The sequence below is a fragment of the Lepidochelys olivacea genome (assembly GCF_965140295.1).
Source record: "Lepidochelys olivacea isolate rLepOli2 genome assembly, chromosome: 6".
NCBI classification, from domain to species: Eukaryota; Metazoa; Chordata; order Testudines; family Cheloniidae; genus Lepidochelys; species Lepidochelys olivacea.
The window spans coordinates 32806926-32828998 of NC_140416.1; the positions used below are offsets into that span (position 1 = coordinate 32806926).

The following is a 22073-nucleotide window of genomic DNA, read 5'->3' on the forward strand; positions in this document are numbered from 1 at the left end:
TTATTACAGCAAGCAGAAATTAACAAGAAACTTTGCACTGATGTGAATCTGTCTTTATTCTGTGTTAGTGGCAGCTCGAAGAAGCATTCGTAGAAATTAGATCAGAGAATTTAGAGGTGGAAAAAATCATTTAGATTAGTTAATCCATTCCCTTGCCATCACAGGACTGTCCCTTAGTATGAAATGACCAAAGTGATGTGGTTTCTTGGGAGACTATTCTCATTTCTCTCTGTCCTGGTGCCTTCCCTTTTATTTTGGACCAAGTTTTGAACGTGTTTGTGACGGTAACCATTCTCACACCCAAGCTGAAAATTCTAAGGGTAAGCTGCAATAGGACCAGAAAAAGACAAAAGGGAAAGCTAAAAGATTTTTTTTTCTAAAAGAAAAATGAAAAGCTTCAACATAACTAGCGTTGGTCCTCAATTTTTAAAATGTAAATTATTCCTTAAATCTTACTTTTGAAGTCTTCATTAATTGTCTTACAGGCCTCGCTTCACATTAATTATGCCTTTATACAACGTCCTCATGGAAAGAGTAATACATGTAAAGAATCTTTCCATATTAAATTGTCAGTGTTTTCCTCTCCCTTTTAGCTAATTGCTTCATTATGTACTTTTTAAATTGTTTTGTTCTGCACGGATTAATTTTGTACTTATCTTCACAAACCGTAAAACTTTTACAATGTATTGTTAAACTATGTATGTTGGGATGCTGTTTTATAATTACAGTAAACCACTCCAAGGCTTGTGTTACTAGGAGATAACATGCTTCCAGGGTCACTGAAGGCAAAGAGCTTCACTCAGTTGTTTCTCAAATGTATCCATCTCGCTGCTAGGCAAAGTGAAATAATTGATACTTAAGTCACTCTATTGCCAAATTTATGCCATAAATACGAAGCAGAAGAAATCATCTTTTATCCTGAAAGTGGGGTGGGAAACAAAGTGTATAACCAATGCAAATTACCAGAGGTTTAATGTTTGTGTGACAAGCTACTGTGACTGCTCATTTTTCATGCAGTTTTTTTAGACTTCTTTCCAATCCCTGGTGCCCTATGCCAGCGTCAGAAACTCTTGCATTAATGATAGATCTTGCACTACATCAGGGGACCCAGTCAGAACTGCAGTGAAGTGAAGGGTCTGTACAACTACACGAGATACTATATGATACCAGAGGTTACAGTACCACTTTTAGCTGCCCTTAAAGTATTAAACTTTGTGCTATCTTATGATAAGGCACTAATAAATTTGTCTCTCTCCTGTAACCACTGATTTGTGAGTATGTGTGTTGACTTCAGCTGAGTTATTTCTCTCCTTATCATTGCAAGCAGTAATTTCCTTTGTTGGAGCATCAAGATGTTAACATTATTGTCCATTTACAAACACGGGACCACACCGGTGCAGGCAATGCAAAAAGCCTCTAGTGGAAAGCTAAAATACATCTTGCTCTTTAATGTATGTTAAAGGGATGCTACACCACATATCTGCCGGTGTTACATTAATCATCGGCTTTCCTGTGGGAGCTTTGAATAACATGTTCTCTGCCCAGAAATAGTGTAAAAATGATTCACTGGCAAACTGGAAATGTTGTCTGTATGTATAATTATACATGCTGTAGCTGCAGGATACCTGCTGGGGCATTCATGGGCTAAACAGGGGAAAAACAATTATTCCACTGGAAGCTTGACACAAAAATAGAATAAACCATGGAGAGCAAACTGCTGCAGATGTCATGAATGACAACTGGAGGCATGACAATGTGGAGGCAAGTTCTTTCTTTCTTTCTTTCTTTCTTTTTCAATAGAATCATTTCTTGTGGTAAAATGACAATCATATAGAAATGACAGCCCTTAAAATAGAGAATACTAGTCTCTGGTACCACTGGGCTTTAGAACATCAACGTAATGAAGTAGTTTCCTAAACCAATAGCATTTTAGAGATGATTTTTGCTTACATCAAGGTCTCAGTATCAATTATATACAAAGCCACTGTAGCCACGTAGATCACTAGTTCTGGCAGCACTCATGCTGCAAAACTAAACAATTTTCATAATTTTTGGCAAAATGTTTGCTTTAAAAAGTATTGAACGCTTTTCACAAGATCCTCAATTTTTGTCAGTTTCTCAACTTTCTCTCACGTGATTTAAAGTTAGTTAACAAAATTGTTTCTTGCTTCATGAAACCATGCTGACAAGAAATGACTGCTTTTCCATTCACAAAACTGGCAAGAAAGTAAAAATGTCATGTTCAGTTAACTTTTAACAGCTGAAATTAAGGAGAAACCAACATATTTAAAAAACAGAATTATATTCTACCTGAAAATCATTTTACCTCACACTGTTAAAAGTAACACTTCAGATTACTATCACAAAGAAATTGGAGAAGAGCAATTTTATCTGTTTTTCCCCCCCAGTTATTTTGTGCATTTGACAGTGTTGTGTGTATAGTCCGTTTCACTGCAGTCTATGTGGGTCTTTCATGAATTTCTAAAATCAACTAAAAAAATACATGATTGTAAAACTACACCAAGTGACAGTGTCTGAAAGTGTGTGTGTATGACACTGACTTAGGACTCATTCCTACCCATTCTGCTGTGAGCAGGGCACTTCATGGCTGCAGAGGAAAGGGTAAGATTTGCCCATTACAGACTAATCCTGAGGAGTGTAAGAGGGCTTTGTTCCACATGGAAATGACACAGAGCTGAGAGATAAATTTTCAGTTTGAACCAGCCACGGCTGCTAACACAAGACATGGGAAAAAGTAGCAGACATGGCTTGCCGATTCCCCACTAAACAGGGCTTTGGCTCACCACATACATACAGTACATGGAGACTCTGGTCACAGTACTTGCCCTGGTCTACTCACAGTCCTCCTTCCACAAGGAGCTGCCGAGACCCACCATGGCAATCTTCTCTATGGAATGGGCGGGTGCGAGGGGGGTGGTGGAATGGAGTCTCATTAATGCTGTCTTCTGTGCATCCACATAATCTAGCACCCTGTAACATTGAATTCTCCACATTTATAAGACTTACCAGGGAGAAGATGGCAATTCTGTTCAAGCATTATTGCAGGCAGGTGAGCCTGTAGAGTCATGTAGGCTTGCAGCACACAGGAGACTTCCTAGAGGAAGGAAGGAATGCTGCTTGGCATTCCATCTGTTCACTGTGTGAACACATTACAGCATGCAGAATAGGAACAGGCCACTGTGTATTTACTTTACTCACAACTTCCTGGCTATGGTAAACCATAGAGTAAACTCAGGAAGTTGGCTGGCTAACGAGCTCCGTCATATTGTATGATACGTGGTACACAATACCTCGGAACTTGGAAAGCCAGCTACTGGGTTTACTCAGGCATGCTTGGTAGCTGATTCTCCAAGGCTACATAGTAAAGCGTGCCACATGTCAGGATTAAGCCATATGCTGCTAAAAAGGAAAGTACAGATGAAAGATGAAACAAAGGACGCAATCTGCGCCCTGGTGTAGAGGTTATAATTTTAAAATAAAAATGTTATTTACTGTACTGATACTGTATCTATAAAATGCAAACTGCTGATGTTTCTGCTGAACAATTACAGCCTGCATTAAGTGATTAATTTTAGGCCCTGCAGTTAAAAGCAATCCAGAAAGTCTTGAAATTACTCTCTGGTGCTGCAGAGACAAGAAAATGTAGTTAGCCAGCCGGGAAAGACCATCTGGAGCTAAATCCTTCTCTGACCATAGTTTTCAGCATGCCTCTATCTAAAGAAAATTAAAGGCAGCTTTGTGGAGTAACACTGCAGTCTGTAGAGCTAGGGACTGCAACTAAATTATATGATTTCCCACAATATTCTGACAACAGCATTTTTTGTAGGCACCTGCATTTTGCCACGAGGTAGCACATGGCCTCAGGTCTGTACCGGGAGCAGTGGATTAAGTGAAGAGACACACTTGCAAAGTCTACCATCTTCAGAAAGAATATTACATTCCTGGCAGCACTAATATTGCATTTTAAATGTATATTAATCCTGGTATTATCTGGGTTATGATAAGCCTAGTGAGGAGAGTCATTAATAAACTGCTCAGCTATCTGTCTATTACAGATGTTTTGATGCAGCTGGGAACTCAGATCAGAGTCAGAATAGAGCTGGACGAAGCAATATATGTTATGCTACCTTGCACATTGTGGCATGTCAAACATGAAAGTGTTTTATTTAGGTCAGGCTTCACTTCCCTGGAGACAGAAGAATAGATATTAAGAAATTAGAGCACTGTCGGGGCTTATTCCAGTAATCCAGTATACTCCAAAATTTCAATTATGGTGGGGTGGGGATGTTGTGCATCTGTCTAGTCCTGTCTATCAAAGTGATTTTCAGCCGTTAACATCCACAAGGACTAAACAGACCGGACAGGCTAGTACATTACTTGAGAGCATTGGGGCCATATTCTGTCACACAAATCATCATCAAAGTCTCATAAGTACGACTGATCAAACTCTTTGCCCTCTCATAGAAACAATAACTCATTCAGTTAAAAATCAGTGTCACGAAGTTTAAAACTCAGCAAGCAACGTCAAGCTGAGAAATCTGGCTCTAGGAATGGACTCAGGCTCCCTCTCCTTAAGCGTGCAGAGACTGGCTTTATCAAAGGCAGGATGCTCACATCTCTCCTCTAGCACTCCCTGCCCGTGGGGGGGTAACATATCTTGGCAAGGGCCTTGCCTTCCCTTCTGTTGCAATAATGCTTTCTCTCTAACAAGTGGGAGGAAAAGATTATCAGAAAGTCAGAGGTGGAAAATGAGTGGTTTTGTAATATGTCTCAGTCTGAATGCATTACCTGAAGTTATTTTCTCATTATTTACAGAAATTCATCCTTGTCTTTATGCTAGTGTATATCTTTATTCCAGAGACCAGATAGCCACAAAACACAAACTTCAATATGTTCAGCTAACATTTCAGTAGCAGAGTTTGTAAATCTAATTTTGTAACGCAAATGGAACCTCTTTTTCATTTCTCCAACTATGTAACTCAGAATCGGTCTTTCACTTGTATCAAAAAACTGAGAGAATCTCTTAAATTGAGCAATGTTGCATTTTCAGGATGGTATTTATTCATGAGGAGAGGCAGAATGAGATACACAAATCACACAGAGTATTGCAAATGGTAAATAAATGAACAGTGTATGACGAAAGAGAAAATACGAGGAACTATGCAAACTCAGTACTCTATGAATATCTTAACTCCTCAGTAAAGGCAGAGGGGAGACAGCGGAAACATAGGGCAAATATGCTATCTCCAAAGTGAGCTCCCCAATTTAAATAAACAGATGAATCTAGGAGAACCTTCCCCATTAGATCTTTGAGAATCCTCACCTCCCTATAGCTGAGTGTTATAAGTGGGGCAAGGATGTTTTCTCCAAGCTTCATCATAGCATCTACCACTACCAGCTATGTGAAATGACATCATGTTTGTTTCCTCCCCTCCCCAACTACTGCTTTTCATCCTGTCCCTCCCGTATACACCCCATAGGTGTAGGATTCTATGGCTGGCTTGGTATATTACATAATGGCACAGACGGACAGCAGTTATATAGCTCCTTCACATACTACCTCTACTATCTGTTGTCTGCTTCTTCACCTATGATGTGGGGCAAGTCACATTTTATAAGAACAAACTATCAGGGCTTGTTGTTTGTTACATTTCTTACCCTGATCCCAAGCTCCACGTTCTCTCCTCCATAGACCTCCATGCCTTCATCTAGTAAGCCAATCTCTTGGAAGTACTCCCTGTCTACTATGAAGCATCCAATCAGTGCAGGGCTTCTGTACAACAGAACAACAGAAAACAACAGTCAGAGAGCACATAAGCTACTTCCTTTTTTATTGTCACTCAAACAGATTGTAGTTAGCGTCACTGGGCCATACTGGGTGTAAGACCGTGGACTGCAACGGAGTTACACCCAAGATGGATTTGGCCAATTTTGTCTTATTGTGCTATTTGTTTTTTAAACCAAATTGAAAGGTGCCAGACTGACAATGCTGAAAACTGAAGCCTTCAGTACAGGATGAGCAACAAGAGTGATGCTCCCCTGCAAAGTTTTGCCCGCGTGTCCCAGGTCCATTTTGGAGAGACCGGCTCTTGTGGGCAGAGGGTTGCAGTGTCTCTATTGCAGCTCTTGGGTTCTCAACGTAGACTGCCAACAAGGGTACCAATTAGTGCAAATTTTGCCCTTGATGAAGGAATGCATTTAACCACATGCTTAAATCCATCCCCTAGTCAGGAAAGCATTTAAGTGTGTGCTGAACTTTAAGCTTAAATTAACTATCTGCTTAAGAGCTCTTAGTGAATATGGATGCTTTCTTGAGTCAGGGCCTTTTTTGGTGGCTTTTGTAATATGGACACAAGAAGTGAGTATGAGACAACTCACTCCTTTCACTGAAATGCTGTAAAATATGAATGTCGATCAGCCACTGCTAATCTGGGACAAATCTGAATCTGTGGCCTAGGGGTGAGAGTCTCCATATCACACTGAGTCACCCAGTCCTACTGACACTAATTTCCTACTGCTTCAAAATCCTGAGACACTCAGTCTTACAAATGCTGAACCACGTTTAAAATGGTGAAGATTTGACTATACAGAGTATAATTTTCCCCACTATGAGGGAAGGCGAATATAGAGTAATTAATTTAGTTTTTACAGTGTTTTTAGCTTACCTTGCATGCTGATAAAAACAAAAATGTCATTTTTGTCATAGTGTGAGCAGGAGCAGCACTGGGAACAACAGGATATTAATGAAAGGACACAGAGCAATGCAAGAGTATAGGGTAAATCATCCTGCATTTATCAGGAAGAGAACAATCAAGCTGTGTTAAATGCAGACATCTGCTTTTCATGTGATTATAGGATCGCTTAATCACAAAACTTAAAATTCTCTCCTTGTACAGATTTATATATTTGTGTGGTGTTATCCTACACTATTACTATACCACTTCAACATAATGAGAAAATATTTGACGTATTTAGTAATGAGGAAAATATGAGACAACCTTATAGCATCTAAAAAAATAGTGCTGAATTTATCACAGAATAGGAAGGTCTCTGAATGTTTTTTTGAAGGAAAGAATCCCTTTGCCTTTGTTTTAATTCTGTTGTATTTTCACTATGTGCCTGAAGTAATAACGTATTGGTTACTGGGGGAATGGTCTAACTAAAGCTATCTATCCACATGCTGAACTTAATTTATTATTACATGACACTTTTGTACAATGTATCTCAAAAATAAACAATAATCCAGGAAAAGGGCCAGCTCTCAACCTCATTTAAGGATTTTGCAAGGAGAAAATCTAAATGCCCATCATTTTAAAAGTGAAATCTAATCCCTGTCCATCAGGAATCACGTAATTACTGGGCGAAGTGCAGAACCAGGACCAGTTCTTTGTTCTAAACTGCAATTATTTTATTTCAAAAAGTCAACAAGAAAATATTAAAAATAATATTTTTCACAGCTACAGGACCTTCCAGAGGTTCTCAAGCACTTTACCAACATTAATTAAGCTTTCCAGTATCCGTATGAGATGGATATTATTATCCCCACCTTATATACAAAGTCTGTGGCTGAGCTAGCATTCATATCCAGATCTCCTGACTCCTAGTCCTTTTTAAGGACCTCCTCTCACCTTCATAAAGAGTGATGGCCAAGGAGATGGAGTGGGCGAATGCAGCCCTGAGCCAACAATTCCATCTGACAGCTCCAAAATAGAGCGGTCATCCAGAGAAGACAGGTCTGTGGGATCAAAGATAGCTCTCAGGTTGACAGGGTGAGAGAATGCAAGAGACACCTGCTGATGCCCCACCCCAGCACTTCCAAAGGTGCAATTTTTGTACTTCAGTTTCATCCACCTCATCTCTTCCTGCAAAAGCTTTTGGGAAACCAGAAGGGAGGTCACAGTGAGCTCCTTGGGATCTGCATCGAAAGAAGAACTAGGATCTATGGAGAACTGCTTGGAGGTCATCAATCTTATTTACATGAGACAACGCTACCCTTGATACCATAGAGTAGACAGGGGTCCTCTTCTGCACCAGCTTAACAGTTCTCTAGACAGAATAGGCAGGTACAGAGCTAGGTCATACAAAAATAGGGGTTTTCACACATTCCTTGCTCCCACATCTATGGGCCAGATTTGTGTGTGATTATAACACATAATAGTACAACTATGTGATATAACTACAAGTGTAATGATCAGATTTTAATTCATCACTCTGACAGTTGTACCTTTTTGCAATACACTTGCAAACTGCATTGTCTTTCTGGATCATTACCATTAAATTAGCAGACGACATTTATAGACGGCAACACTGAATCAAGCATTCAAGTCTTCTCTTTTACTTTTTTATATTTGCTCTGACTTGTTACATAAAAATGAAGTACATGAGACTGTACAACTTTTTTGTGATTATCTAAGGGAGCAATGGTAAAAGTGGCAGAGAACAGTGAGAACATTTATTCTAATTTAACCATTGGTTTGTTTGATAAGCAGCTCCCTTGGTCCTTGTTAAAATAAAGTGCATGTAGCCAGCCAGCCCTTTGTTATTTGTTACATATAACAGCACTTTCCACAATTCCCAAACCCATGTCACAGGTGCATGTTACCTTATCGGAGCAGTTGAGTTTTCCAGCTTCCACCATGATTTTGGAGGATTCAGATATCGACACCACAGTTCCCAGTCAAACCCCTGCGCAGATAGGGGGTATTCCTCTATTTCAAAATTATCATATTTGATGTTATCAAAAGATGGAGAAATGACCCTTTTTCTGTTTTCCTTTATCCTCGTGAGCACTGGTTCAGCCCTAGAGGAACAAATACTGAGATTGTTTCAACAGAAGCAAAACCCTTATGCCAACCATATCCTATATTCTATATTATCTGAAAGGCAAGCTCTGCAGTTGTTACTCACGCAAAACTCCCATTGACTGAAGTGTGGGTTTTCCTGAGTGAGGCTGCAGGATTTGGCCTGAAGTATACAGTGTAACTTTAAATCTAGCATGCACTGGGTATTCCTTTCTAGTCTGTTGATGGAAGAAATTAGACCTTTCTTATCAGTTACCATTTACATCCGTGCTACCACATAAAGATGATGTCTCCAGGCCATCTCTATGATCAAGGACATCAAGAAGATCAGAGTTAATAACTGAAGTATCCCAGGGACAAAAACTTTTTTTCCTTTAAAGAGACCATCTTTTTATACAGAAGTAACACTGCAACTAAACATAAGTTGGACAACTGCATAATTAAATGCTCATGAGAGGTGCAGTAGTAATAGACCAGTCACTGAAGTTCCTCTCTTCCCCTCATTACCCTCCCTCTCAATAAACCTCATCTCTGACCTGCTGAGCCACCTGTAAATATGAAAAAAATATTCCAGCCCCAAGGATACTCTGCCCTTGATCTCTGGACAGCACCATCCAAGTCGTTCAAAGTCCATCAACAAAGGTATCAGAGCAAGTTGTGATAATAATTCTCTGATGTGGTCACTCTTCACTAGGAATCAGGCTAAAATCACCAACTAATTTCTCAGAGGCCACTGAAAAGCTTCAGATGCTAACAACTTTTGGTCACTATCAACATGGATTGAATTGGAATCAATGATCTCAAAGTGAAAGGCTTGGTATCCCACTCCTAACCCCTGAATCATCCACCCTCCTTTGCCCAGACATGTTTTATGCAATTTAGCTTCTAATTAAAATGATTCATTAAGGAGACCACCGTAACACCAGGAGCACATCTGAGATAGAGCCAAGACATCGTTATGTAATTTTTCTGTATCTTGTAAAGCCAGCCGCTGGCAGTTAAATATAAACAGCACAAGTCTTTCAGAAACTAGTATTGAGCTTGGCAGTCTATGTCATTTGTTATTCCTTTGCTGAAAATGAAAAATGTTTATATATTCAGTGCACATGAACTGGGTTAAACTTTAGATGTTTCCATCTCTCTCCCAGCTCCTGCCAAGCCCCCCTCTCCCACACACATGGCCATCCAAACTGCAGTTGCTCTGCCCTATGCAATTAATAATGGGGTGATCCCAAAATACTGGTTTAGCCTGGAGGCTTAACTGGCTCAGGGCCCAATTGAGCAAGGTACTTTAGCAGATATGCAGGTGAGTGGCTTCAATGGAACTATTTGAATATGTAAAGTTACACGTACTTAAATATCTTGCTGAATTGGGGCATCTATCTGCTTTTCTTATACTGTTAATTATAATATCGTGCTGACAACAAAACCTTTCCCAGGGTTCTTCTGACATTTATAACTATTGTGAGCTTTTAAAACATTAAGATTTTTTTTTAAAATTCAGTTAAATGCAATGGTGAAAGAAATACGAAGAATATTCTATGTTCAGATGAACAATACATGGAATTATCCTGGGAAGTACTGAGAAACCACAGGACCTCATCAGATCAGATCAGCAACCCACAGAATCTGGCCCTAAATAATATAAAAAATTTGCATTACCCCCTTAATTTTGCATACAGAAAGTCAGGACTAAGTTTGCTACACATCTGATCTGTTCTACTGAGCTTCTCCATGCCTAAGTGATTATTTATCATCTGTGCGCTAGCTATTGATAAAAATCAAATGAAAATGGAAGAGAACAATAATATACTGTCCACATATAAATTTGATATGAATTTTAACCAGAGGCAATAAATCTCTAATTTGCTCCACTTGTCTAATTTAGTAACATGCATTTACCGGAATAACCACTACAGCAGACAATAACCCAGTTCTAACAAACGGAATCTTGATTATGACTATGTTGCATATTACAAACCATAAGCTTTTCATAATTATCTCTGTATTTAAATCTGTGTCAAAAGATCTTCATATAACTTCATCCCCCTATATGCTGGATATATATCATGCCATCATTTACAAATAATTGCAAGCAGCAGCAAGATACATACCATCCCACGCTAAATTCCACATGAGCATCAAAGAGCGCAACGACTGGTGCTGTGGCTGCTCTCCATCCGCTAACCCGAGACCGGATCAGCCCCTCTTGCTTGCTGTGTCGGACCACCTTGATGAATCCAGGCTTCCGCATATTCACCTCGTCAACATACTCCTTTAGTTTCTCCTTGAGTTCTTCTGTACACAGAGAAATAATGAAGAGTAAGAACAATAAAAAAAATCTATTTATCTACCCATATATGTTAGGAAAAACATCAAGGAGGGCTAAATCTTGTCTTCTGGAGCACAAGAGATAAAGGAGGGTGGTAAGAAACCTCTTCCACAATGGAAACAGCAGACAACAAAACTCTGTTGCACTGAAGTGGTCCAGCTAGTCTGGCCTGAGATTAGAGGACATGATCAAACCCCTGGTGACTAGCATTTATACTGTCTTTCTCCATGATCAAAAGTCAGGGACTCACAAGAAGAGAGGACCAGCACAGTGCATTTCCACAGCATGTCACTCCGCCAACTGCCTTGTGGGATCCTGCCCTCACCAGAGTCATTCCTGGAGTACCGGATTCACTATGCAGCCTCTCTGCTCCCCCTGCCTGCACCAGTAGGGGCAAAATTTGGCCACACAGTATATCAAATAAAGATATGAACATGGTGAGAGATTCACCCTTACATGGAGGGCCAGTACAAAGTCTATGCACTAGAGCCCTGTGCCGGACTATTTTTGTATCCTGCTCCCACTATTTTGGCAGTGGGTCCTGCGGGATCCCATTCCCTCTGTAGGGGTCTAAAACAGTCCCAGGCAGGGCTCTACTATGCACCATCTGAGCCTCAAAATATGGCTTAGGTGTTGCATAGGTCTTGTGCACTGGAGTGAGGATCTGTATACTGTGGCATTTTCCTCCAGTTATGGCTCGCCTGCAAATAAGAAAAAGAAATCATAGGTCACACTTTCCTCTTACATTTACAGTTCAGTAAAACATATTTAGGGTTTATTACACTAGAGATATTATTGTTATCTATTAGTGTAGTGCCTAGGAGCCCCAGACAAAAATGTAGGCCTCACTCTGCTACGCACTGTACATACACATAGTGAGACAGCCCCTAGCACAAAAGACTTGCAATCTAAGGCAGGGATGGGCAAACTACTATGTCCAGCCCATCAGAACTTTTAACCTGGCCCTCGAGCTCCCGCTAAGGAATGGGGTCAGGGGCTCGCCACGCGGCTCCCGGAAGCAGCGGCATGTCTCCTCTCTGGCTCCTATGCATAGGGGCAGCGAGGGGGCTCTGCACGCTGCCCCTGCCCCAAGCACTGCCACCTGCAGCTCCCATTGGCTGGGAACCGCAGCCAATGGGAACTGCAGGGGTGGCACCTGTGGACAGCGCAGCACACAGAGCCACGTGGACGGTGCTGCACCTCTGTGTAGGAGCTGGAGGAGGACATGTTGCTGCTTCTGAGAGCTGCAGGGGTAGCACCTGCGGACAGGGCAGCTTGCAGAACCGCCTGGCTGTGCCTCCGCGTAGGAGCCGGTGAGGGGGACATGCCTCTGCTTCTGGGGGCTGACTGAGGTAAGCGCTGCCCAGAGCCCGCACCCCTGAGCCCTTCCCCACCCCCGCCCCCCTCCTGCCCTCCAAACCCCTTGGCCCCAGCCCAGAGCACCCTTCTGCATCCCAAATCCCTCATCCCCAGCCCCACTCCAGAGCCTGCTCCCCCAGCCGGAGCATGCACCTTCCCCCTCCCCGGCACTGCAACCCCCAATTTCGTGAGCATTCATGGCCTGCCATACAATTTCTATACCCAGATGTGGCCCTCAGGCCAAAAAGTTTGCCCACCCCGATCTAAGGGCTTGTCTACTCGGGAAAGTTACTACACCATAAGCTAAGATGTGAATTTAAATCTCCACAGTTATACCAGTGTAACCCCTCCATAGACATTCTTCTGGTATAAGAGGTGTTTTTTTTCTGGTTTAGCTCAAATCGTTTTGGCAGGGGTTTAAGCTAAACTGAAAAAAGCCTCTTCTATACTGGAATAAGAGCATCCATAGGGAGAGCTATACAGGCACAACTATATCTGGAGTGGTATAATTATATCATTGTAGCCGGTAAAACTTGCCTGCGTAGTCAAACTCTAAATAGACAAGACAGACGAAAAGGTAGGAATGTAAACAGAAGCATAAAACACTTAGAGAGGAAGTGTGTGCAACAGTTAAGCGCACGGTATTATCACCAAAACCTCATTTGCCATTGGATATTAATTAATGTGCCATAAAATGAAGTGTGAGCACATAAAACATCATATAAAGGGCTATATTCACAATTGCTTGCATAAGTAAGTATTATATTATTGCAGTAATGAACGAGGTAGTCGTTACACTATGTAAACTTCATATTTTAAAAATATGCCTGGAAAGAAAACCCAATTATTTCCCCATGAACTTTTATTTTTTAAACCAGTGTTTCAAAGAGGAAGGGGAGGAGGACAGAAAAAAATTAACTATTGTGCTTCCTCCACACCTGCAGCTTTCTCTTTGCTCTGACAACACCTTTCTTTCTCTGCTCAAAAGGTTCTGCAATTTCTCCTCCTTGCTCAGCAAAACAAAGCAAGAATAGTGATCACAACAGAAAAGAATCATTTCCTAATTAAAAGATTATTCCTTTTTAACCAATAAGTACTGCAGCTTTGGCTCAAAGATGAGTGCATGCGACAATGCAATACGTGGAATGAAAACGTACAGCTGAAATGCACTTGTTCTCATTATTATTATTATTATTTATATGTGGCAGTGCTCAGAGTTCCCAGTGGTAATCAGGGCCCATTGTCCTAACCAATGTACAAATACAGAAGCATCTGTGGAGTAAAAGGAAAGATAGAAATGATGGTCTTATGGTTAAGGTGCTGGACCGGGACTCAGAAGATCTGCCAAACATTTCCTGTGAGACCCTGGGCAAGTCACTTAACACATCAGTGTCTCAGCTCCACATCTATAAAATGAGAATAATAAATACATCTTTTATCTTTCTAGTCTATTTGGATTGTAAACTCTTTGGGACAGGAACTGTCTTTTACTATGTTTCTGTACAGTGCCTAACACAATGGGATCATGAACTTAGGGCCTCTGGGTCCTATCATAATGATGCCCCTTGACTTGAGTAGTTAGCGAATATTTGGGGCCTTGCGAGGTTGTTTCCTTTAAGGGGAGAAATTCAGAATACAAGTTATTTATTTCTTTGGTACAATGTTGTTTATTGACAAAGAGTATCCATGAAGTTCTGCTTCCCTGAACACAGTAGAAACAAACAGCAGCAGGCAGTTTCTGTGCCCAGAAATCCAAGCCTGCTTTCCAGCCCATCCTGTACCCCAAGGAGCTCTGTCTCTGCTCCTTCTCAGGGCCACGCATCACTGGCTTTCTCCTCCCTTTCTGATACTGATATACACAGACACATACATCTCCACCAATCAGTCCCTGGGAAATCTGAGTTAGTTCTTGTCAGGCCTTCCGTGCTGGACTTAGAGTTGGGGTGGCTGCTATTGTTTCAGCAATCACTAAACAAAGGAATATTTAATTGCTCTCTCAGTTAGCATGAATGAATGGTGGCTAACACACCGGTCAGCTTCAGTGACGTCTCTGACTGCCGATAGGTCAAACACACTTGCTGGCAGCCACCAATACCCCGCAGCACAACAGCAATACAAAATAATAAATACATAATCAAAAGAGCTCCCGTCGGTGTCTTGTTTTTTGCCTCTATTATATTTTCATAAAGATGAAATGATACTGCTTCTAGCAGTAATTCTCTGCACCATCTCTCTTGCATTTAAGTATTATTTTGACTACATATACAATATATGTCTGGATTCCTTTCAGAGAAGTTAACATTAGACTGTGAAACAAGTTTAGTGATGAGGAAATAAAGTTATTTGTCTGTTTAAACGAACTTCCAAAGCAGCTAAAAAACACAACTCCCCAGAAATAAAGCTAAGAAGGAGGCGAGATTTCACACCACAGCAGCGACTTGTCATTTTGCACACACTGGGCACGACACTCCAAATCAAAAGCAAACCCTTTGAGCATTGTATGAATGAAAATTATTCAAATCTATGTAATTATTCAAATACATTGATAGCTGGATCACTGTAGAGCACAAGAGAAAGTTCTAGTGGGAAAACATCTGCTCAACGTACAGCTGCAGTAAAAAAATGTTAGGAAGGGGATAGAAAATAAAACAGTAACCATCATAATGCCACTATATAAATCAATGGTACGCCCACATCTTGAATACCACATGCAGTTCTGGTCACCCCGTTTAAAAAAAAAGATGCTTTAGAATTAGAAAAAAGATACAAAGGGCAACAAAAAATATTAAGGGTATGGAACAACTTCCATATTAGGAGAGATTAGAAAGATTGGGACTTTTCAGCTTGGAAAAGAGACAACTAAGAGGGAATATAAGAGAGGTCTATAAAATCATGACTGGTGTTGAGAAAGTAAATAAGAAAGCATTATTTACTCCTTCACATAACTAAAGAATCAGGGTCACCCACTGAAATAATGAATAAGTGGCAGGTGTGACAGGGCCGGGCCAGATGGCTACAGGAGAGTAATAGAAGGCAGATATATTAGCCCCAGGTTAAGTAGGTCCCTCTTCCCTGGTAAGATAACAGGGAAGGTTCCAGAACAATCCAGAACCTTCTGGAGAAAATTAAGACAGGCTGATTAGAACACTTGCAGCCAATCAAGAAGCTGCTGCAATCAATTAAGGCAGGCTAATCAGGGCACCTGGGTTTTAAAAAGGAACTCCCTTCAGTTTGTGATGTGCATGTGAGGAGCTGGGAGCAAGAGGCACTAGGAGCTGAGAGTGAGAACGTATACTGTTTGTTGGAGTACAAGCATTATCAGACACCAGGAGGAAGGTCCTATGGTGACGATAAAGAAGTGTTGGGAGGAAGCCATGGGCAAGTAACCCAAGGAGCTGTAGCTGTCACACAGCTGTTCCAGGAGGCACTCTAGACAGCTGCATTCCACAGGGCCCTGGGCTGGAACCCGGAATAGAGGGTGGGCCCGGGTACCCCCAAACCTCCCAACTCCTGGTCAGACACAGGAAGAGTTGACCTGGACTGTGGGTTCACAAAAACGGCCAACCTGAGGGCTGCCGGGAAGCTCGAAGGCGAGCAAATTCGCCAGTAAGCGCAAGACCCACCAAGGTAGAGGAGGAACTTTGTCACACAGGTTTAAAACAGACAAAAGGAAGTACCTCTTCACACAATACACAGTCAGCCTATAGAATTTGTTGTCGGGGAGGTTGTGGACAAAACTGTAATGAGGCTCAAAAAAAAGAACTAGATAAGTTCATGAAGCATAGGTCCATCAGTGGCTATTAGCTGGGAAGGTCAGGGATGCAGCCCCATGCTCTGGGTGGCCACAGCCTCTAACTGCCAAAGCTGGGACTGGACAAGAGGGGCTGGATCACTCAATGATTGCCTGTTCCCTTCATTCCCTCTGAGTCATCTGGCTTTGGCCACTGTTGGAAGACAGTATACTGGACTAGATGGACTGGTCTGACCCAATATGGCCGTTTTTATGAGGAAAATAGGTCATTAATACATATTTGCATTTACACTGAGACTCACCAAGAGTGGAAGTGATAGCCTCTCCAGAACTTTCCCGTTCATGATCTCTGAACAGGATACTGGAGACATGAGAGACTGGAGATCAGTTTAGATCATTTGCTAGTTGACTAATTACTGATAAAGGAGATGAGCTCATTATATTCCAGAAATTTACCAGATTAGATAGATTATATCACTCCTAAAATATGACCCTGGACTATATAGCATTGAATCAGGACAACAGATCGTTATGCACATTACATACACAATGCCATTCTGCTTTAAATTAGATAAAATTTTTTATTGCAAACATCTGTACCTAACTTTGCAAAAGCAGGAAGTTATACTTGCTGTAACAATGCGGGGGGGGGGGCGATGAGGAGGATCTTCATAGCCTCACTGTAGAGTAGCGGGAGAGCAGATGCTGAGAAACATTGCACACAAAGGCAAAGATTTGAAAATCAATACAGTTGACAGAGTCATTGTTTACTCAGACTCCTTCCTTTTTCAGCCAACAGATAGTTTTGGGTGCTACCTTATATTGCTTCTACTGTTACAATTCTCCGACACCAATTTATCTTACATACTTTGGGGAAAACTGCAGTGAGGTTTGCAGCGGGAGCAGATGGAAAAGGAACAGCAGCAGAGCTGTGTCTTTAAGTAGCCCTGCTAATGGAGGGCAAGATGGTTTGCAGAAGCCTGAATGCAACAGGACCCTTACACCACATTATTGCTGCTCCCAAAAGGATCGGTGTGCACTTAGGTTTGCCAGGCGTCTGGTTTTCAACCAAAATACCCAGTTGAAAAGGGATACTGGTGGCTCTGGTCAGCACAGCTGACCTGCCACTAAAAGTCCAGTTGGCCACAGCAGCTGGCTCTGCCTGGCTCCCAGAAGCAGCCAACACATCCCTCCAGTTCCTAGACCCGGGGTGGCCACAGGAGCTCCGCATGCTGCCCTTGCCCACCGCTGCCAATGGGAGCTGTTGAGGTGATGCCTGTTGATGGGGGCAACGCGCAGAGCCCCCTGGCTGCCCCGTGCCTAGGAGTTGGAGAGACATGCCAGTCGCTTCCGGGAGCCTCCTGAGGTAAGCGCCGGCCAGAGCCCGCCGGCCAGAGCCCGCACCCCCTCCCGTGACCCAACCCCCTGCCCCATCCCTGAGCCCCCTCCCACACCCAAACTCCCTCACAGAGTCTACACCCCACACCCCCTCCCACACTCCAACACCCTGCCCCAGCCCTGAGTCCCCTCCCACACCCCAAACCCCTCATCCCTGGCCCCACACCTGACCCAGAGCCCCCTCTTGCACCCCAAATCCATCATCCCTGGCTCTACCCCAGACCCACACCCACAGCTGGAGCCCTCACCCCCTCCTGCACCCCAACCCCCTGCCCCAACCCCCACCTGGTGAAAATGAGCAAGTGGGGGGGGAGCAACAGAGGGAGGGGGGAGGGAGTGAACAGGAGGCAGGGCAAGGGTGTTCAGTTTTCTGCAATCAGAAAGTTGGCAACCCTATGTACACTCCACCTCACAGCTGCTCTTGAATGTGAATGGAGGGAAAGGTGCACAGAGGGAGAGCCCAGTTGTGCCCCACCAACTAGCATATTATATATTCTCCTAATGGAGGAGTTCTTCTTGGATCATTAGCAAGAATTCCAATCTAGAGCCTGATCCTGCACAACTGGGAATTTTGCCATTGGACTTCAATGGGGAGAGATCAGCCCCTAATACTCACGGAAATACTTGGCCCATATGCAGCCATGCTCCTGCATATCCTGTGCAGCATCCACAAAAGACAAGATCGCATTTTGCCCTTAGGCCTTTTCCTGCCATTGTTGTTTAAATAAAACTTTCAATGGTTTCAGTGGGGGCTTTGCACCCAGAAAGATGGCTGGATGCAATTTTTCCTTGATTAATAGACTGGGATTCGTGCTAAAACTGCTAAGATTCACCTTTCTTTCCCAAAATGAAAATAATTTCTTGTCAGGAATGTAGTACCTCAACTCTGATAAAGGGAACAGCAGCCTAGGACATTTAAACAAAGAAAATCACTTAAATCAACATTTTCTACAGAACATAAATATGCCCTACTGGGATATTCAGTATCCAATTTCTCATGCAGTCCTAACCTGCCTACCACTAAATTTTACAAGACAGCTTTGTTTTCAATTGCCTTTGACATTTTCAGAGCACTGTGCCCAACTGGACTGGAAGAAAGGATTCTACCCCTACAAACAATTATTGTTTCAAACTGATGCTACCAATGACCTTCACCAGCACATTTTTCAACCCATATTTTTTCATATAATGAAAATTACATGAATAATAAATCCAAAACACCCTTCTTCATTAATTATTGTGCTTCAATGCCTTCTGCCCCCATAGGAAAAACAATAAGAACGAACTAATGTGTCATTTTCAATATACAGAAGATTCTGTTTCCGTTTATGGAAACAAATAGCTTATAAAGACAGATGTGCTTGTCTTTCAACATGGAATATCTGAAATAAGAACTTCATTTGGCTAAACTGAATGAGTCTGCATGGTTAGATAGAGCTAACACCACACATATGGACAGGGGACTACTGCAGGTGCAGCACTTGCAAGCCGCATGAATTCTGCGTAGTTAAAGGAGGCAGAGAGGTATGTAGCGTCTATGCAGGACTAGGACATTGCTAGTCAGAGCAGATGTGTAAGGAGTAATTTATATTTTATTCTGAAATGTCTCTATGTACATTTAAAAAAACCAAAACCAAACCCCTAACCCCCAAGGATTATCCCTGCAGGGATCTCTCCATTCCAGCTTTGCAAGGCGCAAGACAGGATCAGGTCATGCACATGTTCTCCCCCTTTTAGGGCTCCATGCGGGGCCCACAGAAGACTGGGCAGGCTGGAGGCTAGGTGTGGGTAGAGCCAGGGGAGGCACACCATCCTTACCTTCAATCCCACAGAGATTAATTGGGATTATATTACAGGTTCAGTGAAGTCCCCTTCACAGCAGGGAATCTTCCCTTAAGGAGGTGGGCCCTAAGGCACCTGTGGCTTGGGACGGTTCCTTGGGACAGTTCCTTGTAGTACACCTACATCTACTAGGGCAGAGGTGGGAAAACTATGGGCTGGGGGCTGCATCCGGCCCTTCAGATGTGTTAATCTGGTCCTCGAGCTCCTGCCAGGAAGTGGGGTCCAGGGCTTGCCCAACTCCACATGTGTTCCCTGAAGTAGCAGCATGTCCCCCCTCCAGCTCCTAAGTGTAGGGACAGCCAGGGGGCTCCGCATGATGCCCCCAACCCAACCACAGCCAATGGGAGCTGCAGGGGCGGTGCCTGCGGATGGGCATCTGGCCGCACCTCCACGTAGGAGCCAGAGGGGGGACATGCTGTTGCTTCCGAGAGCTGCTTGAGGTAAGCACTGCCCAGTGCCTGCACCCCTGCCCCCTTCCAGAGCCCCAACCCCCTGCCCGAGCTCTGACCCCTCTCCCACCCTCCAAACCCCTACGTCCCACCCTCCTGCACTCCAGAGCCCTCACTCCCCACCCCAACCCCCAGCCCAGAGCCCCCTCTCACACCCTGAACTCCTCATTTCTGGCCTCACCCCAAAGCCCGCACCCCAACTCCCAATTTTGTGAGCATTCATGGCCAGCCATACAATTTCCGTACCCAGATGTGACCGTTGGACCAAAAAGTTTGACCACCCCTGTACTAGGTTGTTGCAGCAGCTCAAATTTTGTGACCGGCCTGCTCTTCAGGTTGGCCTATAAGAGGATCAGAGCTATGAACCTGCCTCCTCTCAGGCACACAGGGGGAGCAATCCCTGTGCAATTGTGAAAGGCTCTTGCAGGGCCATGCAAAATAGAGGAGGCTCTTGTGCACTTTCCCCTAACACCCACCCAAAGGGCTTGTCAAAACCTGACTCTGAGGCAGAAAGTAAGTATATCCCCGTTACTGTACATCTAATTGCTGGTAAAATGTAGCCTGAACTCATTCCCTCTCGTATTCCTTTCCATCACCAAGCTGATTTGGAATATATCAGCACATAATACAGAGCGCTTCCATGCAGCAAAGTGCAATTTGGGCAAAAGTGCCCATAAAAATCTGTCTCCTCTCCTTCAACAGTTTTGAACTTGAATTCATTTGAGAATTCAAATCTGCATAAAGATATTTAGAGGGTTGGTTGCTTCTAATAGTCTCCATAAATAGCAAAATATAGTGGAAAGATAACGGGGCCAGACTCTCAGCTGGTGGAAACTGACATAAATAGAGCCAATGTGAATCTACACCAGCTGAGGATATGGCCCTTAGTCTTGAAGTGTAATTTTAAAGCTATTGATAGAGGCAGTGTTGTCATAAATAATGGTTCACATTATAGAGAAATCATTTAAAGAACAAGCAATTAAGCTTAATTTACAATAACTTTAATACTTTAACATATTCCAGTTTCAAGTGCTTAAATGCATTCTTGCATCTCTTAAAACAATTACATTTGTAAAATCTGACACTTCTGCTTTGCCTAGACATATGCATTTTTTAAACTCTTGCTAAGTTACCTGTAACTGTTTGTAATAATATTAAATTTTACTAAAAAGGGCCGAAAGTCACGTTCCATGACATTGGTACAGTAGAAGCAGAAAAGCTCTTTACCTACTGCTGAACCCTGTGTTCTAACTGGATGAAATTTATATCAGTGCAGGGGGCCTAGGCACTGCTTACATCCTACTTAAAGCTTAGCCCTCTGCACAGAGGTGAATTTCAACCATTGTGAAAGCAAAGAAAGCTATATTCAAAATTGTAATACAATGCCAACAACTGTGGATTAAACAATGTTATATACAATGGGGCAAAACACTGCCATGTGTTATACCCATTATTTATATTCTGATAGTACCTAGAGGCTCTAATTGAGCTCAGGGCCTCAGTGAGCAGGCAATGTGAAAATACATAGTGAGGTAAAGTCCTTGCGCCAAAGAGTCTACAATCTAAACAGACATGACAAATAGTGTGATGAGAGAAACAGGCACAAAAGGAGTGACCAGACACACAGTGAGGCACTGGCAGGGACAGGAGTCTAGAACCAGGTGTCCTGATTCCAAGTACAGTGAGTGCCCTATTCATTAGCCTGGACTGCCTCTCACCCAAAGCAGCCCCACTGGCTTCAATAGCATTTGAAGGCAGAATTAGCACCAACTGATTTATTTTAAATAGGGCAAATCCTGCAGTCCTTCAGACATAACTTCTATTGATGTTATCAAATTACTTGCAGTTCAAGGATTTTGGAGACTATTTGAGGTGGAAGAGGTACATTTTCATTGGCAATTTCATAGACTTTCTTAAGAATCAGAACATGCAAAAGCATCTGCTTCTCTTCTGGTGAATAAAAAAAGCCCAGCTTTTACCCTTTGCTGCAGAAGACATTTCTTTTCCTCAGAGAGTCAGGGATGCAAAGAACCTGACTTGCAACCTGAATTCATGGCAAAAGTGAGGCACACTTTTACCTCGGATTACACCACCTATTTGGTATGCAGCTCAGTGAAAGT

At 42.7% G+C, this 22073-nt stretch overlaps 1 protein-coding gene across 6 annotated transcripts in view; it reads right to left on the bottom strand.

Annotated features, from left to right (window-relative positions):
• Nucleotides 1-22073, bottom strand: part of GALNT18 (polypeptide N-acetylgalactosaminyltransferase 18) — a 382178-nt gene that overhangs the window by 112505 nt on the left and 247600 nt on the right. For all 6 annotated transcript variants that reach the window (XM_084630739.1, XM_084630740.1, XM_084630741.1 and 3 more), the window contains exons 4-6: nucleotides 10937-11120; nucleotides 8624-8821; nucleotides 5680-5794 (exon numbers count right to left, since the gene is read on the bottom strand). In XM_084630739.1, the coding sequence (XP_084486865.1) occupies nucleotides 5680-5794; nucleotides 8624-8821; nucleotides 10937-11120 (497 nt within the window). The remainder of the gene's footprint in view (nucleotides 1-5679; nucleotides 5795-8623; nucleotides 8822-10936; nucleotides 11121-22073) is intronic.